Below are 19763 nucleotides of genomic sequence, written 5' to 3' on the forward strand. Positions count from 1 at the left end.
ACTTAAATTTATTTTTTATTTTATTTTTGAGATTAAGTTTCACTCTTGTTGCCAAGGCTGGAGTGCAATGGTGTGACCTCGATCCACTGCAACCTCTGCTTCCCAGGATCAAGCGATTCTCCTGCCTCAGCTTCCTGAGTAGCTGGGATTACAGGTGCCCACCGCCACACCCAGCTAATTTTTTGTATTTTTAGTAGAGATGGGGTTTCACCATGTTGGCCAGGCTGGTCTTGAACTCCTGACCACAGGTGATCCACCCACCTTGGCCTCCCAAAGTGCTGGGATTACAGGCGTGAGCCACCATGCCTGGGTAACAGACTTTTTTTTTTTTTTTTTTTTTTTTTTAAAGAGCAATTTTAGGCTCACAGTAAGATTGAGTAGAAGGTACAGTCTATGGGAAATAGACTCCCTAACTCCACATAGGTATGGCCTCTCCCACTGTCAAAAATCCCACACTAAAAATAAAAGGAAAAACATTCTACACCAGAGTGGTCCATTTGTGGTAGTTGGTGAGCACACACGGACACACTGCGACTGGTCCATAGGTAACTGGGGTTGTTTGATGTTGGTGTGAGGGCTTGCTCTGAGCTGGCCATTGTGACAATGCTTTCCCACAGCTACTGATCAGTGGAGTCAAGACTTGAACCCAGGTTTGCCTGACTCTGAAGCCCAGGCTCCTAACAGCTGTGTTGCTAAGTGGCCTGATGATGATAGCATAGGTTTAAATATCTGAAAAAGTGGTTTGGTGAGGAGTAGCCATCTTCCAGTATTTGAAGGACTATCCCAAGAGGGCTAGATGGAGTTATTCTGTGTAGCTTCCCAGGGAAATAGCTAGACGACCAATGGGTGAAGCTTAGGGGAGGGAAATTTTGTCTGCATAGAAGGGTAGCCCTGTGGCATCAGGGCTTATTTTGAGAGGCAATGACTTGCCCAGCACCAGAGGCTGGGCAAATTTGGAGGGAAACCCCTGTCTTGGGGAAGGTTGGGCTTCACCACCTGAAAGGTCTCTTTTATTTTGATTGATTTATTTTAAGACACAAGATCTCACTCTGTCACTTATCCTGGGGTGCAGTGGTACAATTAGAGCTCACTGCAGCCTCCAACTTCTGGGCTCAAGCGATCCTCCCACCTCAGCCTCCTAAGTAGCTGGGACTGTCACAGGTGTGTGCCACACCTGGCTAATTTTTAAAATCTTTGTAGAGATGCAAGTCTTGCTGTGTCACTCAGGCTAGTTTCAAACTCCCAGCCTTAAGCGATCCTCCCACCTCAGGTCCCCAAAGTGTTGGGATTACAGGTAGGAGCCACCATGCCCAGCTAAAAGGCCTCTTTTGACTCTCATTTTGATCAGTCAATTTGGTTCGGCCTCTGTTGAGCACCCACTCTGTGCTAGCTCTGGGCTGGGTACTGGGGATGAGTAAGCCATGATCCCAATGCTTGCTTCGGCAGCACATGTACTAAAATTGGAACGATACAGAGACAATTAGTATGGCCTTGTGCAAAGATGACATGCAAATTTGTGAAGCTTCACATTAAAAAAGAAAAAGACAAGATCCCAGCCCTCAAGGGGTTGCCAGCCTACGTTGGAAGGCAGCTTGTGCCGTTCTGTTACTTGCTGTCCCTTTTCGCCCTGGAAGCCATAGGGGCTCTCAGGGATGAGGGTCCCAGGAGTGTTGCAAAATGAAAAGGAGCTGGCTACTGAGGGGATGGTGGGCATGAGCAGAAGATCAGGCTGGGGAACCCTGGCCAGCTGGTCTCTGGTTCAGTCATCCCCAAGGAGGTCTTTACTCACTGTGGAATGGAAGAGGCCTTTGTTAGGGACCTTCGGGCTTGTTCTCAGGCAGAGAGTGGAGGACTCTAAGAGCACAGGCCCTGCCACCCTCCCCTTCCGCCTCTCTCAGAGGGTCCTCCCTCATCTGCCTAACAGGGATATAGGGGCATCATCACCTTCCTTCATGAAGCACATTCACTTCTCCTAGGTTGGCAGCATCATGGAGCAAGGAGCTCCATTCAGAGAGGGTCTATGGGACCTCCTGCCTGGGCTCTTTCATAATCCCTCTTCCCCTTCTGGAAGATGCCCAGGGACCAAGCGCCCATAGGTGGTCTACACATCAAAAACCTGCTTCATGAGGATTACGGGTGTGGCTCCATCCTGCCCCCTACTTGCCTCAGGTGGTGACCTCCATTGCAGTCACTGTCATCTGGGATCCCAAGTCTCACAGGTGACGATGATGATGAACATGAACGTGATGGATGACAACTAATGATGACAACGATAAATAGCATTATTCAGCACTCAAACCCTATGTGTGCTAATTCACGGAATCACCCAACTCCCCACCCTTCAGTCCCATTTTCCTACCTCAAGACCCGCCTCTTCCTCAGGACTGACACCTGGGGTGGCCTCTGCCTCCACGCTGGCTATCCACTTGAATCTCCTGGGTAGCTTATTAAAAATATGCCTGTTAGGGCTGGGGGCGGTGGCTCACGCCTGTAATCCCAGCACTTTGGGAGGCCGAGGCGGGTGGATCACAAGGTCAGGAGATGGAGACCATCCTGGCCAACATGGTGAAACCCTGTCTCTACTGAAAATACAAAAATTAGCTGGGCGTGGTGGCGCATGCTTGTAGTCCCAGCTACTGGGGAGTCTGAGGCAGGAGAATCGCTTGAACCAGGGAGTCGGAGGTTGCAGTGAGATGAGATCGCACCACTGCACTCCAGCCTGGTGATAGTGCGAGACTGTCTAAAAAAAAAAAAAAAAGCCTGTTACCAGGCACAATGGCTCACACCTATAATCCCAGCACTTTGGGAGGATTGCTTGAGGCCAGGAGTTTGAGACTAGCCTGAGTAACATAGGGAGACCCCTGTCCCTACACAATAATAATAATTATAATAATAAAAATAAGACTAGCTGGGCATGGTGGCAAGTGCCTGTAGCCTACTTGGGAGGCTCAGGCAAGAGGATTGCTTGAGCCCAGGAGGTCGAGGCTGCAGTGAGCTGTGATTGTGCCACTGCACTCCAGCCTGGGTGACAAACCAAGACCCCGTCTCAAAAAAAAAAAAAAAAGTCTGTCTAGGCCCCAATCCCAATCCCAGAGGCTCTGACTCTATTGGCATGGGGTGAGGCCTGATTTTTTAAAATCCCCAGATGATTCTGGAGTGTAGCCTGAGATAAGTTCTTTGCGCTCAATGGGGCCTGTGATGTATGTTGATGATTGATGCCCTACAGCTGGTTCTCAAGCCAGGCAGCCAGCCCTGTGCTTTTCTCCATGGAGCTCAAGATGAGCTTGGATGCCAAGTTGCCAGAAGGGCCAGATTAGATGAGGCCCCAGCTCCTGGAGTGTCTGTGTGTGCTAGGTGTGCTATGGGAGGCATGGTTGGCAGAGGGGAGGCTGGGGTGAGGACATTGCCTGCAGCCCCTCATCTGGGAGTTGTTCTGGGGATGGGGAGTGGAAACACAGTCCCCCATAGAGAGAGACTTGGTCTGGCTCTGCCATCAAGCCTGTAAACCAGGGGAGAAAATAGGATCTGGGGTCCAAGAAGCCAACATCTGGGTAGAACGCAAGGAATGCTCTGCATAGTGCTGCTCTGCATAGTGTCTGGAGGATGTGGGGGCAGAGCCTCCAGCTGTGGGCACTGGCACAGAGTGCCGGTTTCAGAAGCAGGTCTAGCTGGCGCTCCCCTCAAGTGTTCAGAGGGCTTTCCTCCTCCAACTTTCTCACTCAATCCATTTCCTTCTCATTCTTCAAACCATGTCAGATAGAACCTTTTCCAGGAAGTCTTCCCTGATGAGCCCCATCTGACTCTGACAACTCCACTTAACACCAATAGGGATCCTGTAAACTCAGTTTATATCCCACTGGGGGTTCTTGTGCTTTGTGAGGGAACAGAAGCTTGTACTAGACCTAGCATCCTCCCAGGAGTCAGGCTGGTGCCATCCCTTCCCCTGGGTTCCTCCCCTCCTGCTGCTCTCAGGATGTGGCTGTGCCCTTGAGCATGTTTGGCACACACTTGGGCCAAATCATAGTTTCCTCTCTAGATTTTAGTTCTCCATGTGCAGAATGAGTGTGTTGGAGTAGATGATCTCTTTTAGAACAACTAATGTAAGATGGTAAATTCTCAAGGCTGCCAGAAATACTCTCAACAGATCTCTGTCTGGAGAACTCCTACACATCCTTCAAGGTCCAGGTGAAATGTCACTTCAGACCCTCCCAAACACAATGACCCACTCCTGTCCTGTGCTACCCCAGCACTTTACACACAAGTCTGCGACAGCCTGTGGCAAGGATGGCACCAGCCATTTTGGAATCGGGGATACCCAGCGTTCTGAATTCTTTAGAGCCGGGATGCTGGGTGTGGCTGTCACAGCATTGCAGTCCCAGAGTGGCCAAAAATGTGTTGTAAATGAATAAATGAATTCCTCAATTCATCAAGTTTATCTCCTTAACCGTCTGCAACCAGGAGTGGGTAGGATAGGGGAATGGAGAGAAAGGCCTCTATGGTCTCCAGAGAGGAGCTTAGTCCCAGGCCCACCAGCCAAGATAGGCAATGGTGGACACGTCCCAGGGGGACCTTAGACACTCAGACAGGTGCTGCTTCCAGGCCTTTGGTCCTCTGCTCTGCTGAGGGTGGTGTTGGAGGGATGGAGGCAAGGGTTGTGGTTTGGGCAGAAGGAGCCACAGCCTAGCAGACAGTTCTTCCAAGGCCCAACTGGACTAGAAGACTAAGAGTATGGCCCTGGACTCCCAGTATCCTTTGGGCCGGGATGTCTGTAAGGGGACATCCTGGCACCGAGGACTGGGGAAGGGACTGAGTCTGGCTTCTCCAGCCCAAAGCTCTGTCCAGAGGGGTTGTGCCTGAGACTAATCGGCTTGCTCTCCTCCCGCTGCTGGAGAAAGTCTTGGCTAATTTGCTGGAACACTCTAGTTAAATGCCAATTAGGATGTTCTGTCCACTGCTCTCTTCCAGTATATTAATAATGTAATTAAGCATTTATAGCTTGCACAAATTAAAGATTAACTTAAATGGACAGCCTGGAAAACTGAGGAAGTGACCACTTAAACAACCCATTTGCATTTCATTCGAATATCAACATCTAAACACAGGCGCTTCTAGGATGCTGGGTTTGGCCTTCCAGAGGAAGCTCAGCCAGCTGCCAACAGCTGCTGGCTTCTCCTTCTGCACGCCTACTTCTGCCTGTCCAGCCCCAGTACTGGGTGTGGAGGATGTGACCTTGCCCACAACGGGCAGGAGGGTTTTCTGCTAAGCAGCCATCTTGGCTCTATCATTCCTATCCCCTCCCTTTCCCAGGGGTCGCTGGTGTGGATTTCAGGTGAAAGGAGATGCTACTGGGTGCGGGGGGTGATGGAGGGATGGCTGGGAGGGGGCAATCTCTGAAGCCCCTGCCACTTCCACCCCCAGGATCAATTTGTCCTGCATTCCAGCCCAGGAGATGGGAAGCAGATGGTGCTGGTGGGCAGAGTGGGGAAGTAACCAAGGAACAAGAAGACCTTCTTTCCCAACAACCAGCCCCCTGGAGAGAAATGGGGGACACAGGAGGGGTGGGTCACAGGGAGAGCTTGCAGGGGCTAGGGCTGGGCAGTATCTTCGAAATAGAAGATGGAAGGATAAAGCTCTCAGCTCTTCTCCATCCCCAGGGACCTAACACAGCAGGTGTGACACTGCTGGTTTTCTTCTCCAAACAGCCACAGGAGGGGACATGGCAGGAACAGGACAGCAGGAGTGGGTGACAGGGGAACTGGAGTCTGGGGCAGGAGGCACCCGTACCCCCAGGAGGGCGCCAGCCGGTGCAGGGCTCTCCTTCTCTGCTGTGTGCACCCGCAGCCCTCTCAGGCCTTACTTTCTTAAAGGCCTTCCTCTGTCTGTGGACGCCCACCCCTCCATCTACGATGCTGCCGTCAAAGTCCACAGTCTTCTCACTTGCATGGAAGATGGTTCCGGGGCAGCCTGTGAACAGTCTCCCTCAGGGCCCCTGCTCCTCTGGAACCCTGGAACCTGGGCATGGGGTGGGGGTCCCTTCCCCTCACCATCCCTCTGTGCCACCCCTGCCAGCTCCACCCCTTCCCCGTCCCCACTGCCATGGAACAGGGCAGTGATGGGATGCAAACCAGTTTGTTTTAAACACTTTATTTATAAAAAAGTACATTTTTTTTCCTCAATACATTTTCAACCCATCATTTTTTTTTTTAATACAAGTAAAAGGGGGTGATGCAAACACCCCCAGGTCAGAACCAGGAGGATCTGCTGGGTTGTCCCCGGACCAAAGGCGGAAAGGGCGACAAGACGCCGAAGCAAGGTAGCGCATCACGCTCGGAGGGGAGGGTGGCAGCTTCTCCTGGATTCTTTTCATTTATACAAAAAAGGAAAACCAATTTTTTTCGACCAAGAATCCCATTCCTCACAGCAGGGGTCAGAAGAGCAGCAGCACCAAGTGGGACAGGGGCTCCTCCTGGCCTTGCAAGCTGGGCAGTGTTGGCAGCGGTGGCAGCAGCAGAGGCCTGGGCACCCTCACCACCTGCGCCGCAGCACAGGGGCCTGCCTCCTGGCATCCCTGGCACTAGGCGGTGTGTGAAGCTGCCCTGTGGGTGTGGGGACCTGGGGTGCCCCCACCTGCCCCTCCCTAGGAGAGGGTTTCTGTTGGCAGTCAGGCTTTGGCGGTCTCTGTCTGGACCCGAGGCCTGGGAGCACTCCCCTCCTCCCAGAAGAGGGGACACCCGTGTCTGCTTGGCTCAGCAGAGCTGCCCACACCCACCTAACACAATTCCCAATTTCTCTGCTCTGACGAAGGCAGTAAAGTTATTGCACCAGTGACTTGGGCATGTGGGGGTTGGCTGGCAGAGGGGGCACATGCCCAGGAAACAGGGCCCCTATGAGGCTCTCTTGTAGCCCGGGCACTGGGAAATCTTTTTTTCTCCTTAAGGGCTTTCAGCAGGATCAGACCATTCCCTCTGCCACATCTGTGCTGAGTGGCCATGTGGCTGTGCACGCATGCGTGTGCACGTGTGTGTACACACACCTGTGCGTGGGTATGTTGGAGGTGTGAGTGTGTCCACTGTGGGCACGTGTGCTAGGTCCGAGGTGGTCGCACTTGCAGGCCTGTGTTCACCTACTCTATGCTGCTGCTTTTCAGACCCTTCTGATAAAAGGGGACTTGGATGGTTGTTACACATTAGAACAATATCAAAATCTGTAAGGAAACAGGGGCATGGGTGTGGGGCGGGGGCAAGGACAGGGAGGGCAACAAGAGGCAGGATGACAACTGGGGAGGCCTTGGCACAATTAATACCAAGTTTATTTCATTTCCAGCAAAGCAGAAGCTCAGCTCATGCTGTGGGCATGAAGGAGAAGCAAAAAGTCCTCACCTCTCCGCTGGGGCGGACCCTCCCTTTTGCCAGCTGACTGTGTCTGTGGGCCCAGCAGCAGTGCCCACCTTCCCACAAACTTGGTGCACAGAAAACCTCACATCCCTAGGCCCAAGTGCTGACCCCTGCCTCATGCCCACGCTCAGCCCAGGCTGGCAGCTGCTCGGTGGCTATGCTGAGGCTGGGCCCCTGGCAAGTCAGGAGCCTCCTACGTGGCCCAGGCTACATGGACCCCAAAATTTGTGCTTTGCTTGTAGGGAGGGTGTGGAGGTGTCTTAAGGGGGAACTCAGTGCTTTGGCTGGGCTTGGGGCCTTCAAAGTCCATTACAGAATGGGGAATAGGGTGTGGGAGTGCAGGATAAAGGAGATGCAGGAGGAGACAGGGACAGGAAATGCCTCTATCAGGCAGGCCCCTGGGATTGCCTCTTGCCTGGGGAAAAAGGGGACCAAGCAGAGGGGCCAGAGTGGTGTAAGGTGGGATGGGGCAGTGATGTAATGTGGAAAAGGTCCCCTGCCCTGGGGGACACTAATACTGCAGGGAGAAGCAGCCCAGCTCCTCCACCTCCCTCTGCCCTGTGGCTGGAAAGACCCCCATAATTTTCTCCCCTAATTTCAGCCCATCCAGTACCCCAAATGTGAAGAGGTGGGTACGCCGCACCAGGGCTGGCATGGCTTCAGACTTCTGCTACGTGGCTACTGGGCAGCCTGGGCTGGGGCCAGGGCAGTGAGGGCCAGACAACGATGGCCCACCTGCTGGGCCCAGGGTTGCCAGGGCAGAAATGGAGCTGGCTGGGGGTTCAATAGCAGCACCAGGGAGGGGAGGGGAGGGACTGGGGGGCTCCCTTAGGAAGCCTATGGCAGGGTGGGTCAGTGCCCGTGGGGCACAGAGTGGTCTGCCTCTCTCCTCCCCAACACTTGCCATCCTGCAGAGTCCCTGACACCCTGGGGTGAGTTAACTGGGATCCCAGTGGGCAGGCATGAAGAGCTGCGAAGCCTGCCTCTCCATCCCAGGGTCCATCCCATGGGCATGCCTGTCTAAAGTCTAGAGTGCCGGGGAATCTGGAAGCAGATGGAGGAACTGAGGCACTTTGAGCTGGGGGACTGAGAGAGGGCTGGGAGGGGTCTTCCTCCATTATATACATGGGAAGACCCAGTCTGGGGTGGCTGATAGGAACTCAATGTCCCATTCAAGAAGTGAATCTGCACTCAAAGGGAGGGCTTTTCCCAGACCCTCCCCTCATCCCAGAATGGGGACCAGGGTATGGCTGCGCAGGAGGTGGCCTAGCGGCCCCACCCCCTTCACTTTCTGCCAGGCCCCAGGCTTTGACAATGGCCTTTGTGTGTGAGGCATCCTATGGACTCCTCAGTCCCTCAGACTGTGTTTGCAGAGCTTCTGCCATGTGGGCTTCCTTCTCCACTGCCCTCCGTGTGGACGTGTCTTCACTTCTGCAGGTGGTTCCCCCTGGGATCCCAGCCCTGACTAGCCAACAGAACCAAGTGTTGCTGGATAAGGGAGAAATCAGAGAAACCTCCATGCTGTAAGAAGCAGTTTGGGGTGGGCCTGAGATCCTAGGGTGGAGGCACCGAGGGCTGCCCCCATTCTCAGCTTAAAGGGGGAACCAGGTGGAAATAGATGGGTGGGCCTTGGGCAGTGTCAGGATGGGGCAGGGCATGGGACCCCAGGGGAGAGCAGGCAGAGAGGAGCAGTGTGTGCATGTGTGTGTGTGTGTGTGCGCGCACGTGTCAGCAGAGGCAGAGAGCAAGTGTGGGCCGGAGCCCATCTGGACCCCCTAATGGAGGGGGCACATTGGGGATAAAGAGGGAAGGCATCAGAGCTAGGCCAACTCCACTCTCTGTGGGCCAATGAGGAAAAAAAATGTAAAACCACCCTCAGCAGGAAAACACTGCCCAAGGCCCCGCTTAACAAACAAGACTCCCTGGGAACTGGGGAGAAGCTGCACCCCTCCCCCTACCTTTTGGGTACACCGGCTGTCTAGACCCAAGGTCCAGACTCCCGGATGCATCGGCTTTCACTGGTGGGTGTTGGGTTCCCTCTCCCGGGGGGGAGGAGCAGCATCTGGGGGTATGGGGGGCTTTTCCCTCTTAGAGTCCCCCTGAGCCCTCCACCCCCAGTGAAGAAACACAAACAAATTCCAGTGTTGGGGGGCGGGGGAGGCTGGCTCCCCAAACCCTGGAGGGATGCCCAGGTACACAAGACGAGGACAGGGCTCCCTACACAGAGGGCAGGCGGGTGGGGCCCGTGGGTGGGGCCCGTAAAGGGAAGATACAGTAACACTAAAGCCACAGTCGAACACAACACCATGGGGAAGGGCTGAGGAGAGGGAGGAAATAAAACACAAAGCCAAGTAGTGGCTGCCCTGGGCTCCCCTGGCCCCCCAGGAGTTCGGGGCTGGTTTTGGGCAGCTGGGCAAGTCTCTTTTAGCTCCTGGAGTGGGAGGTGGGGGGCGTGCGGGGAGGGGCTGGGGAGGAGCGGGCACAGACAGAGGCTCTGGAAGGGGGGCTACACGTACCACTCCTTCTTGGAAATGAAAGACCCGTCATTCTGAGAAACCATGTTCTCAGCCAAGTCCAGCTGCTCAGGGTCGTACTGGTAGCCCAGAGTCCGGTCCCCGTAGCCGTCCTGACGGGCCTCGGCCTCATCCACGGTGAAGTAGGGCCGCTTGGCGTCCTCGTCATATTTGGGGTGGGGGCCGCCCACCTTGCGCTCGCCCCCTCCACCGCCCTCCTCCTCTTCCTCCTCCTCATAGCTGCTTCCACCCAGCGGGCCGGCCTTCTTCTCGTCGTCCGAGTCGTCGGGGTACTGCAGGTTCTGCGCCATCGGCGGGTGGTGCTGAGGGATGCCTGCCTTGCTGTAGCCGTTGCCATACACGTGCTTCTTGGTGCTGTAGTCACCCTTGAAGGTGTGCCGGCGCCGCCGCAGGGCGACCACGATCCCGCCGACCACAATCAGCACCAGCAGGACGCTCCCCGCCACGCCCCCAATGATGGCCGTGGGCACCGGCCCGGCGCGCCGCCCATGTTCGGGAGGAGACGGGGTGTAGGGGAATTCTGGGTGAGGAAAAGAGATGGAGGGGACAGCATCAGCGTGTGCTCCTGGGGTGTCGAAGGGGTGGGAGGGAGGCGGGGGGCAGGGAAAGGAGAGGCCAGGAAGGACAGGCTGTCTGCACCCCAGGTTTGAGCAGCTCCAGTTCGAGGCCCCGCAGCACCCCACCCTTCCTGGAGCCCTAACATGCCGCAGCGTTGGTAGCTGGAGTGAGACAGGCAAGAGGAGAGGCAGAAGGCAGTACCCACAGCACCAGGGCCTTCCATCCCCACTGTCCTTGGTGTGGTGCTGGCCCAGCTGGATCCCCATTCATGGTGCAGTGAGACACATGTGCCACTGCCAGCTTCAGCACACTGTCCACTCGATGCCATTCACTGCCACAACCCTGAGGAGGTATGCCATTCATTCTCATTGGCTTTCCGAGGAGCTGAGGCTTGCAGAGGTGAAATAACTTGCCTGAGGTCACCCAGCAATAATGCAACGTTGCTTTTCCTGCACATAGAACGTGTGCAAATGTCACCGATACCCCTCTGCCAGACACCTGGCAGTCACTGTGTCCCAACCTCATCGCCTTGGCTTCCAAGACCCAGAACCAGGAGCCACCTAGGTGTTCTGCACCTGATTTTGTCTGCCTGCAGGGCACAGGGAAAACAGGTTCCCAGGCACTGGCTCAGGAGATGCCCTGTGAGTGCCAATCAGCTGCCAAGGTGCCAGAAACCAGGGCTGTGGTTCTTGGCTGTGGTCTGGGCCTGCAGGGCAAGGTGGGGGCCTGGTAATGCTGCCAGCCTGGGTTATAAGTGTAAGACACCAGCATGGCAGGGCACGAGCACAGCACAAGGACAGCAGAAATGGGGGTGAAAGCACGTGCGTGTGTGCGTGTGTGCCAATGTCGAGTACACACAAGTGGGCACATGCACAGGCACACACCCTTGCCATCACAGCAAGCCTGTCACTCAGGGATCACATGCCAGGAGGGCCCGCACGCCTGTGCTGACATGATGAACGTGAATGGGCAAATCTGTATGCTCAGTGGACACAGCCAAAACAAGGAGGCAGGAAAGGTGAAAAGAAGAGAAAGGAAGCAGGTGGGACGGGAGAGAAGGCTGGATGGGTGGCTTTCTGTGCCAGTGGGGCCGGGCCACAGTACCGTTATTTGGCCAACGCTGCCCCTTCCCTTGCCTTACAGGGCCTCGGAAGGTGGCTGAAACCAGGGCCATGCCACAGGCCAAAGAGGCCCTGAGGTGAGGCTAAGGGAAACGGTTCCTGGCACCACCACAGGGTGGCACCGGAGACCATAGCTGGCCTCAGTCAGAGGCACTAGGCTGCGGGTCTAGGGCAAGCCCAGAAGGCTGACCTCAGCCGCTCAGGCCCTCCTCGCTCCAGGCCCACGTAAAGGGCCAGTTTGCTGGTATACTGCTGCCTGTTCCCTCTCTGATTCAGTATCTCTCACTCCATGGGAATCATGCTCCTCCCGAGCCTGCTCCCTCCTCCCGGGGCATGTGTGGGGTGCTGTCCCACTCAGCAGGCTGCAGCAGGGTGGAGATTCTAGGAAAGAGGAAAGGCCTTCCAGGAATTTGGGCTGGAAGGGCTGACGAAAACACAGGGCCCAAGGAAGGGAAGGCCGCTCACTCATCCAAGGTCACGCGGCTGGGCTGGGACCGCCCAGGGGCTCCTGTACATGTGAGCGCTGGCAAAGGAACACCGCCATGGAGGACCCCACTCCCCACCCGCCACCACCATCCTTGGTGCAGGTAAGCCAGCAGCTGCCCAGTCATATTCATGGGATCTTTGTCCTGACCGCCTGTCTCTGCAGCAGCCTCCCTGGAACCTCAAGCGTCTCCCTGCTCACCAGGTCCCATCTGTTTACTGCTCTCAAAAGGGCCCCACAACTGCTCCCCATAAGGTGGGAGCAGCCTCCACCAGGGGTACCCCAGAGGCAGCTGGGAAGAACCTAGCCTTCTCTGTAGTCAGCCTGCCTGCCCCTCCTCAGTTCTCACTCAGATCTGAATGATCTCTCCTGTCTACACCTGTCTTCCTCTCTTCAACCATCCCTCCAATCAGCAAACATATTGAGCATCTATCCTGCTAGTCATGGGATACGAGAAACTCACAGCCTCGCCGGGGAAGCAAAGGACACTCAGAGACAGCATGTGCAGATGTTAAGGGAACTGGCAGGGAAGTGCAGGGTGCAGGGGAACGAGGTGGTGTGTCTTGGCATTAGAGAAGGCTTCTTGGAGGAGGCCGGACTTGGAGAGGCCAGGAGGATAAGGAAGTATCCAGATGGAGGGAGCTGCCATTTTTCTGAAACATGCCCCTTTCCTTCCAGTACAAGATTCCGTGGTCCTCGGCTTTCCCCTCTGAGTGCTGTCTCTGGCTGTGTTGCCCCTTCTCTCTGCTCCAGCTGTCTCGCTAGATGCTTTGTCCTGGGACCCTCAGCCCTGACTCTCTGCTTTCTTTCCTAGTGACAGACTAGTATCAGCTTCTAGAGTCACCCTTATCCTGCTGGCTCTCCAAATTATTTAGGGTACATAGTTCTCGCCCAACTCTGGGACTGTATCTCCATAGCATCTCCCGAACTATGGCCCATGGAACCTCAAACCACTGGCTCAAAGGGTCAGCAAGAATATGGGGGTCGAAATGTTGGCTTAGACAAAGCATCAGAGCCTGTTACCTTCGCATGCACACTGTGAACTATTAGAGGGACACGTCAAATGCCATGTTTCCCAACATACTGGAGCATGAACCCCATACCTCCTGCCTCCAAGACAGTCTCACATCACTGACATCTAGGCAGACACATTAGAAAAACTGACCTCTAGCACATCCTTATTTGCAGTTCTCAGCACCCCTTCAAAACCCATCCGTACCAACCCGGTTTGCCATCTTCCTTCCAAACCCTCTCCATTCGACACAACTCCCCGTCTCCACTGCCACCACCATGCAACTTATGTCAGGTTTTACTGCTGCGGTCAATTCCTAAATCTCCCACTTTTGCTTTGCCTCTGTCTGCCTTGAGTCACCCCATCCACAGTCACCAGGTTAGTCTTCACTGTGTAGACACAACCACTCCCTTTCTCAAAGATCAGCAATGGCTCCCCAGCTGCCTGCTGGGCTGTGCAGTCTGGCCTTCAAAGCTTCCATCATGCAACCTTACCTTGGGTTTGGTCAACTCACCTTCCTTGCTGTCCTTGTTATCCAAGTTGATTCCTCACTACAAGCCTTTATACATGCAGTCTGCCCCGCCAGGAATGCCTTTCCTCATCCTCCCTCCCTGCCTATTGCACTTCTCCAGCCCCTTCTTCAGGAGCCTTCTCTTCTCCAGTTTACTGTGATCTTTTTCTCTTTCGAATTTGTATGTACTAATGGTCTGCACCTCTCATTCTGGTTGCAACAACTGCTAAGGTCATTCCATTAATCACATACTGACATAGCATAGTAAAGCCTGTATAAATTGCAAATAAATGCAAATTAGAATTTATCATGCCTGGCTCTGGTCCTTCTGCCAGTTTTCAAATGGCTAAAGTTCTTCTCTTCTGCAGGAATGAGGACAGGGTTTGAGGAAGTGGCAGCCTCATGATCATTTGGGATTGACTCATTTCAACGTGTTGCAGTAGTTTATAAGTTCACTATTGTTACTTTTGTGCTTTCTTCAACAGCAGAGACCCAATAAAAAATAAAGCTCTCCTACATTTTCCTCAACTAGTTTGAATTTTCTGGACCTCTCAAGTCACATCATTACTGTATGGTAGAGTGTACGGTCTTATCTGTTTCACAAGAATGACTGGTATCCCAACTAGTTTGTAAGTTATCATTGAAAATGCAGGCTGGGCACAGTGGCTCATGCCTGTAATTCCAGCACTTTGGGAGGCCTAGGTGGATGGATCACCTAAGGTCAGGAGTTCAAGACTAGCCTGATCAACATGGTGAAACCTCGTCTCTACTAAAAATACAAAAATTAGCTGGATGTAGTGATGGGTGCCTGTAATCCCAGCTACTTGGGAGGCTGAGGCAGGAGAATTGCTTGAGCCTGGGAGGTGGAGGTTGCAGTAAGCCCAGTTTGTGCCATTGCACTCCAGCCTGGGTAACAGTGCAAGACTCCATCTCAAAAAAAAAAAAAAAAAAAAAAAAAAAAAAATGCACCTTGAACCTGACCTCTTCTCACCATCTCCATCACTATCACCCTGATCCAAGATACCCTCATCTCTCATCTGGATTATTGACTGCAATGGCTGCCTAACTGCTTTCCTGATTCCACCCTTTCCCTCTGTGGACTGTTTTCCACACAGCAGCCAGACAAATCCTGTTAAAGTGTAAGTCACATCTGCTCAGAGCCCTCCAATGAGTCTCCCTAGAGCCTTAACATGCTCTGCGTGCCCTACGCCCCGCCCCACCTCTGGAGTCATCTGTTCCTGCTTTCCTGCAGGCTTGCCCCACTCCTGGCACACACTGCACAGGCTGCTCTGCCCCCTGGAATCCACTTCCCCAGGGGCCCCAGTTTCTCTCCTTTACCTCCTTTGGGACCCAGCTCAAACAGCCCCTTCTCATCAAGACCTTCCCCAACTACCCTATTTAAAACTGCAGCTCATGAGCCCATTCCACCTGTGTGGTCCCCAGCACTTGGGATCCCCTTACCCTGCTCTTTTTTTTCCTCCTCAATTTCACCTTCAAAATTACTACTTTTTTTTTTTTTTGAGACGGAGTCTCACTCTGTCGCCCAGGCTGGAGTGCAGTGGTGCCATCTTGGCTCACTGCAACCTCCGCCTCCTGGGTTCAAGCGATTCTCTTGCCTCAGCCTCTTGAGTAGCTGAGATTACAGACACATGCCACACACCTGGCTAATGCTTGTATTTTTAGTAGAGACGGGGTTTCACCATATTGGCCAGGCTGCTTTCAAACTCCTGACCTCAGATGATCTACCCGCCTCAGCCTCCCAAACTGCTGGGATTACAGGCGTGAGCCACTGCGCCCAGGCTACATATTTTTTAAAAGTGTATTTTATCTATTGTCTTTCCTCCTATGCAAAAACATAAGCTCCACAAGGATAGGGACTTTTTGTCTGTTTTGCTCATGGATTTATACCAAGCACCTAGATTGCCTGTCACATGGCCAGTGTTCAAGAAATATTTGTTGAACGACAATGAATTCTATACAATGGCAAGATTATGTCTTAGAGATAAGCCTTATTCTAGGTGGAGCAAGTATTCAGGAGAGACTCAAATAAACCTGCACAGGGCCCACTAGGACCTTGTTTCTCTGGAGTAAGCGACAGGAGGAGTGGTGTGGTGGCTTGGGACCAGATTATACCAGGTTTTTTTTCTCCTCCAGGCCTTCTGCTTAATTTTTTTCCTAAGTCCTTTTCTTCTTCTTCTTTTTTTCTTTTTTTGAGACAGAGTCTCGTTCCATCGCCTGGGCTGGAGTGCAGTGGAGCAATCTTGGCTCACTTCAACCTCTGCCTCCCAGGCTCAAGCAATTCTTGTGCCTCAGCCTCCTGAGTAGCTGGGACTACAGGCATGCACTGCCACACCCGGCTAATATTTTGTAGAGACGGGGCTTCACAATGTTGGCCAAGCTGGTCTCGAACTCCTGATCTAAAGTGATCTGCCCACCTCGGCCTCCCAAAGTGCTGGGATTACAGGTGTGAGCCACCGCACCTGGCCAACTTTTTTCCCCAAGTTCTAAGGAGGTTTACTCTTTCCTGGGGATCTTTTGGGATCAAATAGAACCCTGGTTATTTTGGCTACTTTAGGGCTGGGCCTGTGTAGCAGCAGCAGAATGGCTGGGATGACCTTCCAGCATCAAAGACTTTCGAGTGAGGATACTGAGCGAGGGAGAGAAGAAAGGAGAAGGGTGGGGACCCAACTCATTTGCAAGCAGAAGGGGCTGTCTGGTGTGGAGTGGAGTGTCCTCCCCTCCCCCGCCCCCTCTCCAGCTGTTACACTCAGCCAGTAGCTCCTGTCTCTGTGCCAGGAGCAGAGCTGCAAGGGCCGCAGCTGGGAGAAGAGAGAAGAGCCAGGCCGCAGGGTCATTTATGTTTGCTGGCAGGGGCCCAGCCAGCCTCCCTCACATCCTCTTACAAAGGGAGCAGCTTGTCCCCATTCCCGAAGGGTTGTAGCTTCTCTTCTGGGGTCTCTGGCTGGTCAGGACAGTGGGGAAGTGGGGACTCTGCATGCCTTTGGGGTCCTGGTTCTCTGAGGTGGGTAGGCTGGTGCTGGGGGCTTTGGATAGATCTGAGGTACAGTGACATGTTAGGGCTTACAGTCTGGATCTAGGATCTGGAGGTTTGGGGTCAAGGAGAATGTTTGGGTTTGCCTCCAAAACCAATGCCTGCTGCTTCCTCAGGCAGGAAATGCTCTGGCATCAGATTAGGCCCGGAAGCTGCAAGAACTACACTCCCAGCATGCAGTGCAGTCAGCCACAGGGAGAGTGGGGAGGCCTGGGGTTCACCTCTGGGAAGCGCTTTTGTCCATCTGCAGCTGCAGCAGCTGTGCCTCGTGTCAGACCATCAGGCAGGGCCTCGGCAAGCTGGGGGAGAACCGAATCCTCCCAGAGGAACGGATGCAGCTGCCTTCTTAGACCTCCCAACACACTGCCATTCGCCGGCTCAGAGAATGGCATGTTGCCACAGCACAGCCACAGGCTCCCACGTGCACACTCAGCATGCAGACGGAGCCTGCTCACACTGGTTCACATTTACACGCCCAGAGACACATGTCCATACCATGGCTGGACAAGCACACTTGCAGGCTCACACCTGCCTCCCTTCCAGGACACTGGCCTTCAAGGCCCACAACTCTGGGTCTGAAGAACTCCAGGCCTGACGGGCAGACTGTGATCCTCGCCCGCAAGGGCTGAGCCCGGGCTTCACTGGAAATGTGAGTTGGGACAGACGCCCCGCACCCTGGGATGGGAGTGGGGACGGACATCCTACACCCTGGCAGCCTCCCTGCCCTGCTCTTGGGAGTGGCGAGAGGCTGGGTCCCAGCTGGAGAGGCCTGGCCTGTCTCCTCCTGACACCCACAGGGATAGAGCCTGCCTCATTTGCTTTTTTCAGTCTGGTCGAGGCTGCACCCTGGGCCTCTCCCCACCTTGTCATTACCCCAGAGGGAGAAGGGAGGGAGCTTCATTTTGTCACCACTGGGCCCACCCCATGAAACTGCTCCTCTGTGTAAGAGCCTCTAAAAGGGGCTTCTCTGGGGCCTGAGCCCACAGAAGCACACACAGGTCCTGTCGGGTCCATCTCCTCAGTGCCCCCATCACCACAGCCACAGCCTGGGCCTGTTGTTTCCCACTAGGGACTCACTCATGGTGGCAGCTCCTAACGGGTGTCCTGGTGCCATCCACGCAACCCCCTGAATGCTCAGTCTAACCCACACACCTCACCATGGTGCTTCCTGGCTGAGAGCCCTTCAGAGACTCCCTGTGGCCAACAGAGAGAAGGCCTTGCTTCTTTCTCCCTGCCCACTCTGCTCCAGCCATTTTCCTTCCCATGCTTCCCTGGCCTGGGCGCCTCGGCCTCCAGCCCAGCCTACTCACTCATCTCCCAGCAACCACTCAGTGCTCCCTCCTTGGGGGCCCAGGGCCCCAAGAAGCCATGCCAAAGCGAGTCTGTGCAGGTGTGCAGTGGCCCAGCACACACGTGTTCTGCACACGCGTGTCCCTTCAGCATACCCGCTGCTGCCCACCTTCTGCCCTGCCCCAGTCACTCCTCATTTCCCTTTCCAGATGCGCCCAGGGCAAAGTTATTACCCGAATGAATGGCCAGAATGAAAAATTAAATTTCCACTTATCCCTCTCGCTCATGCATCCCCTCTGGACCCGTGGGGCTTAGAGCAAGGGCATGGCTGTGCCCTGCAGGGTGGGCTCCCCAGAGAATGTGGCAGGCACTGGCCGACGTGGGATGGAGGGTGGTGAGGTCAGCTGCTGCTTGGAAATTGCCTGAGAGCAAGAACACACAGCCCTGAGAAGGCTCAGGCCACCTCCCTGAGTCCTCTGGAGGGGCTGAGAGTCCTGTCCGAGGGAGGCCAGCCGCTCAGCTACTGGGCCTATCAATGATTCAGTGAGTGCCATGGGTTCCTGGCTCCTGCCTAACAGGGCTGTCAGCAAGAGCCAATTGTGTCCCTCTTCCAGCTGGGACCCTAGGTGGCCCGGCCCTCCTGCCCCCAGCCCACACCCCTCACGTGTTGATAGCCCACCATCAGGGGAAGGTCTCGCCACGCAGTGAGTACTGCATGATCGTAAGAGGCCTGAGACAAGTGTGAGTATCTCCGCATTAGAGGTTAGGAAGCCGAGGCTCAGAGAGGTGAAGAACTTGCTCAAGGCCACACAGCTAGGAAGAGCCAGTGTGTGAACACTCAGGCCAGGTCTGTGCTGTCCCCCATGTGACAGTGCCTCCCTGAGGGGTGGTCATGTTCTCTATGGCCACTCCACATGGAACACAGGCCCTGCCCTTCCCACCTCCCCCTTGACTCCCCCAGTATTTCAGGGCTGGAGCTTCGATAACCCTGAGGCTCCTTTTGAGCTCCACTTGGACTTTCCCCGCTAGGGAGAAGTGTGTGACACCAGCTCCTTCCGCCTGCCTACCCGTAGAAACCCCCCGGCTTTCCCCAGGCTCCAACCCTGATGCTCCTCCTCATATGACTGGTCTCAGGGCCGAGGCCAGGGATTGCAGACAACAGCAAGTGGCTCCACACTCCCACCCCTGGGTGAGACAGGTGACAGAACGGCTCTGAGGACAGGTAGGCGCAGACCCTGGACAGCTTCACATGGCTCTTTCTGCAACTGTGCCCTAAATGTACCCACAAATGAGGTCTCCCACTCCAGAGACACTGGCTCAGAGCTCATGAATCGTCATGGCTTGCCCAAGCTTTGTGGCCGGAGCCCAGGAACTGCCGACCAGTCTTCTGTGTCCCTGAGCACATTACTTCCTATCTCAGTCACAGTGGGACACCACTTACTCTTTTAAGACCCTCTGTCACTTTGTCAGCCTGCAGCTAGCTCAGGTCCACTGTAAAAGACACTCCACATGTGAGGTTGTGATGGCAGTTTACCCCTGTGTGGACCTGTTTTGATGCTTTCATTAATAATAATGATAATGATGGAGGTCAGGGTAATAATCATGGAGCATGGGCCATTTATTGACAGACTGATCTGTGCTAAGTACTTGACCTACATCACATAGAATTCTGACAACAGCCCTTCAAGGCACATCATACTGTCCCCGTTTTACAGATGAGGGCCTGTCCAGGGTCACAGCTGTCTGACATCAAGCCCATGCTCCTTTCATGTCCCAGGTGACGTCTCTCCTCAGAACATCCTAGCCC

General features: G+C 54.4%; 1 protein-coding gene and 1 non-coding gene across 2 annotated transcripts in view; one reads left to right on the forward strand and one right to left on the reverse strand.

The window, feature by feature from the left end:
- The first annotated feature begins 1430 nt into the window (after nucleotides 1–1430).
- LOC115893724 lies at nucleotides 1431–1536 on the forward strand. The gene has a single exon (XR_004053783.1). It is a non-coding gene; the product is annotated as a U6 spliceosomal RNA (small nuclear RNA).
- A 4592-nt stretch (nucleotides 1537–6128) lies between these two features.
- The window catches only part of NECTIN1 (nectin cell adhesion molecule 1), a 67912-nt gene continuing 54277 nt past the window's right edge, over nucleotides 6129–19763 (reverse strand). Inside the window, exon 6 of the mRNA XM_010356983.2 lies at nucleotides 6129–10448. Coding sequence (XP_010355285.1) covers nucleotides 9901–10448 — 548 coding nt within the window. The 3' untranslated portion in view covers nucleotides 6129–9900. The remainder of the gene's footprint in view (nucleotides 10449–19763) is intronic.

This window comes from Rhinopithecus roxellana, chromosome 15 (genome assembly GCF_007565055.1).
Source record: "Rhinopithecus roxellana isolate Shanxi Qingling chromosome 15, ASM756505v1, whole genome shotgun sequence".
Taxonomy (NCBI): domain Eukaryota; kingdom Metazoa; phylum Chordata; class Mammalia; order Primates; family Cercopithecidae; genus Rhinopithecus; species Rhinopithecus roxellana.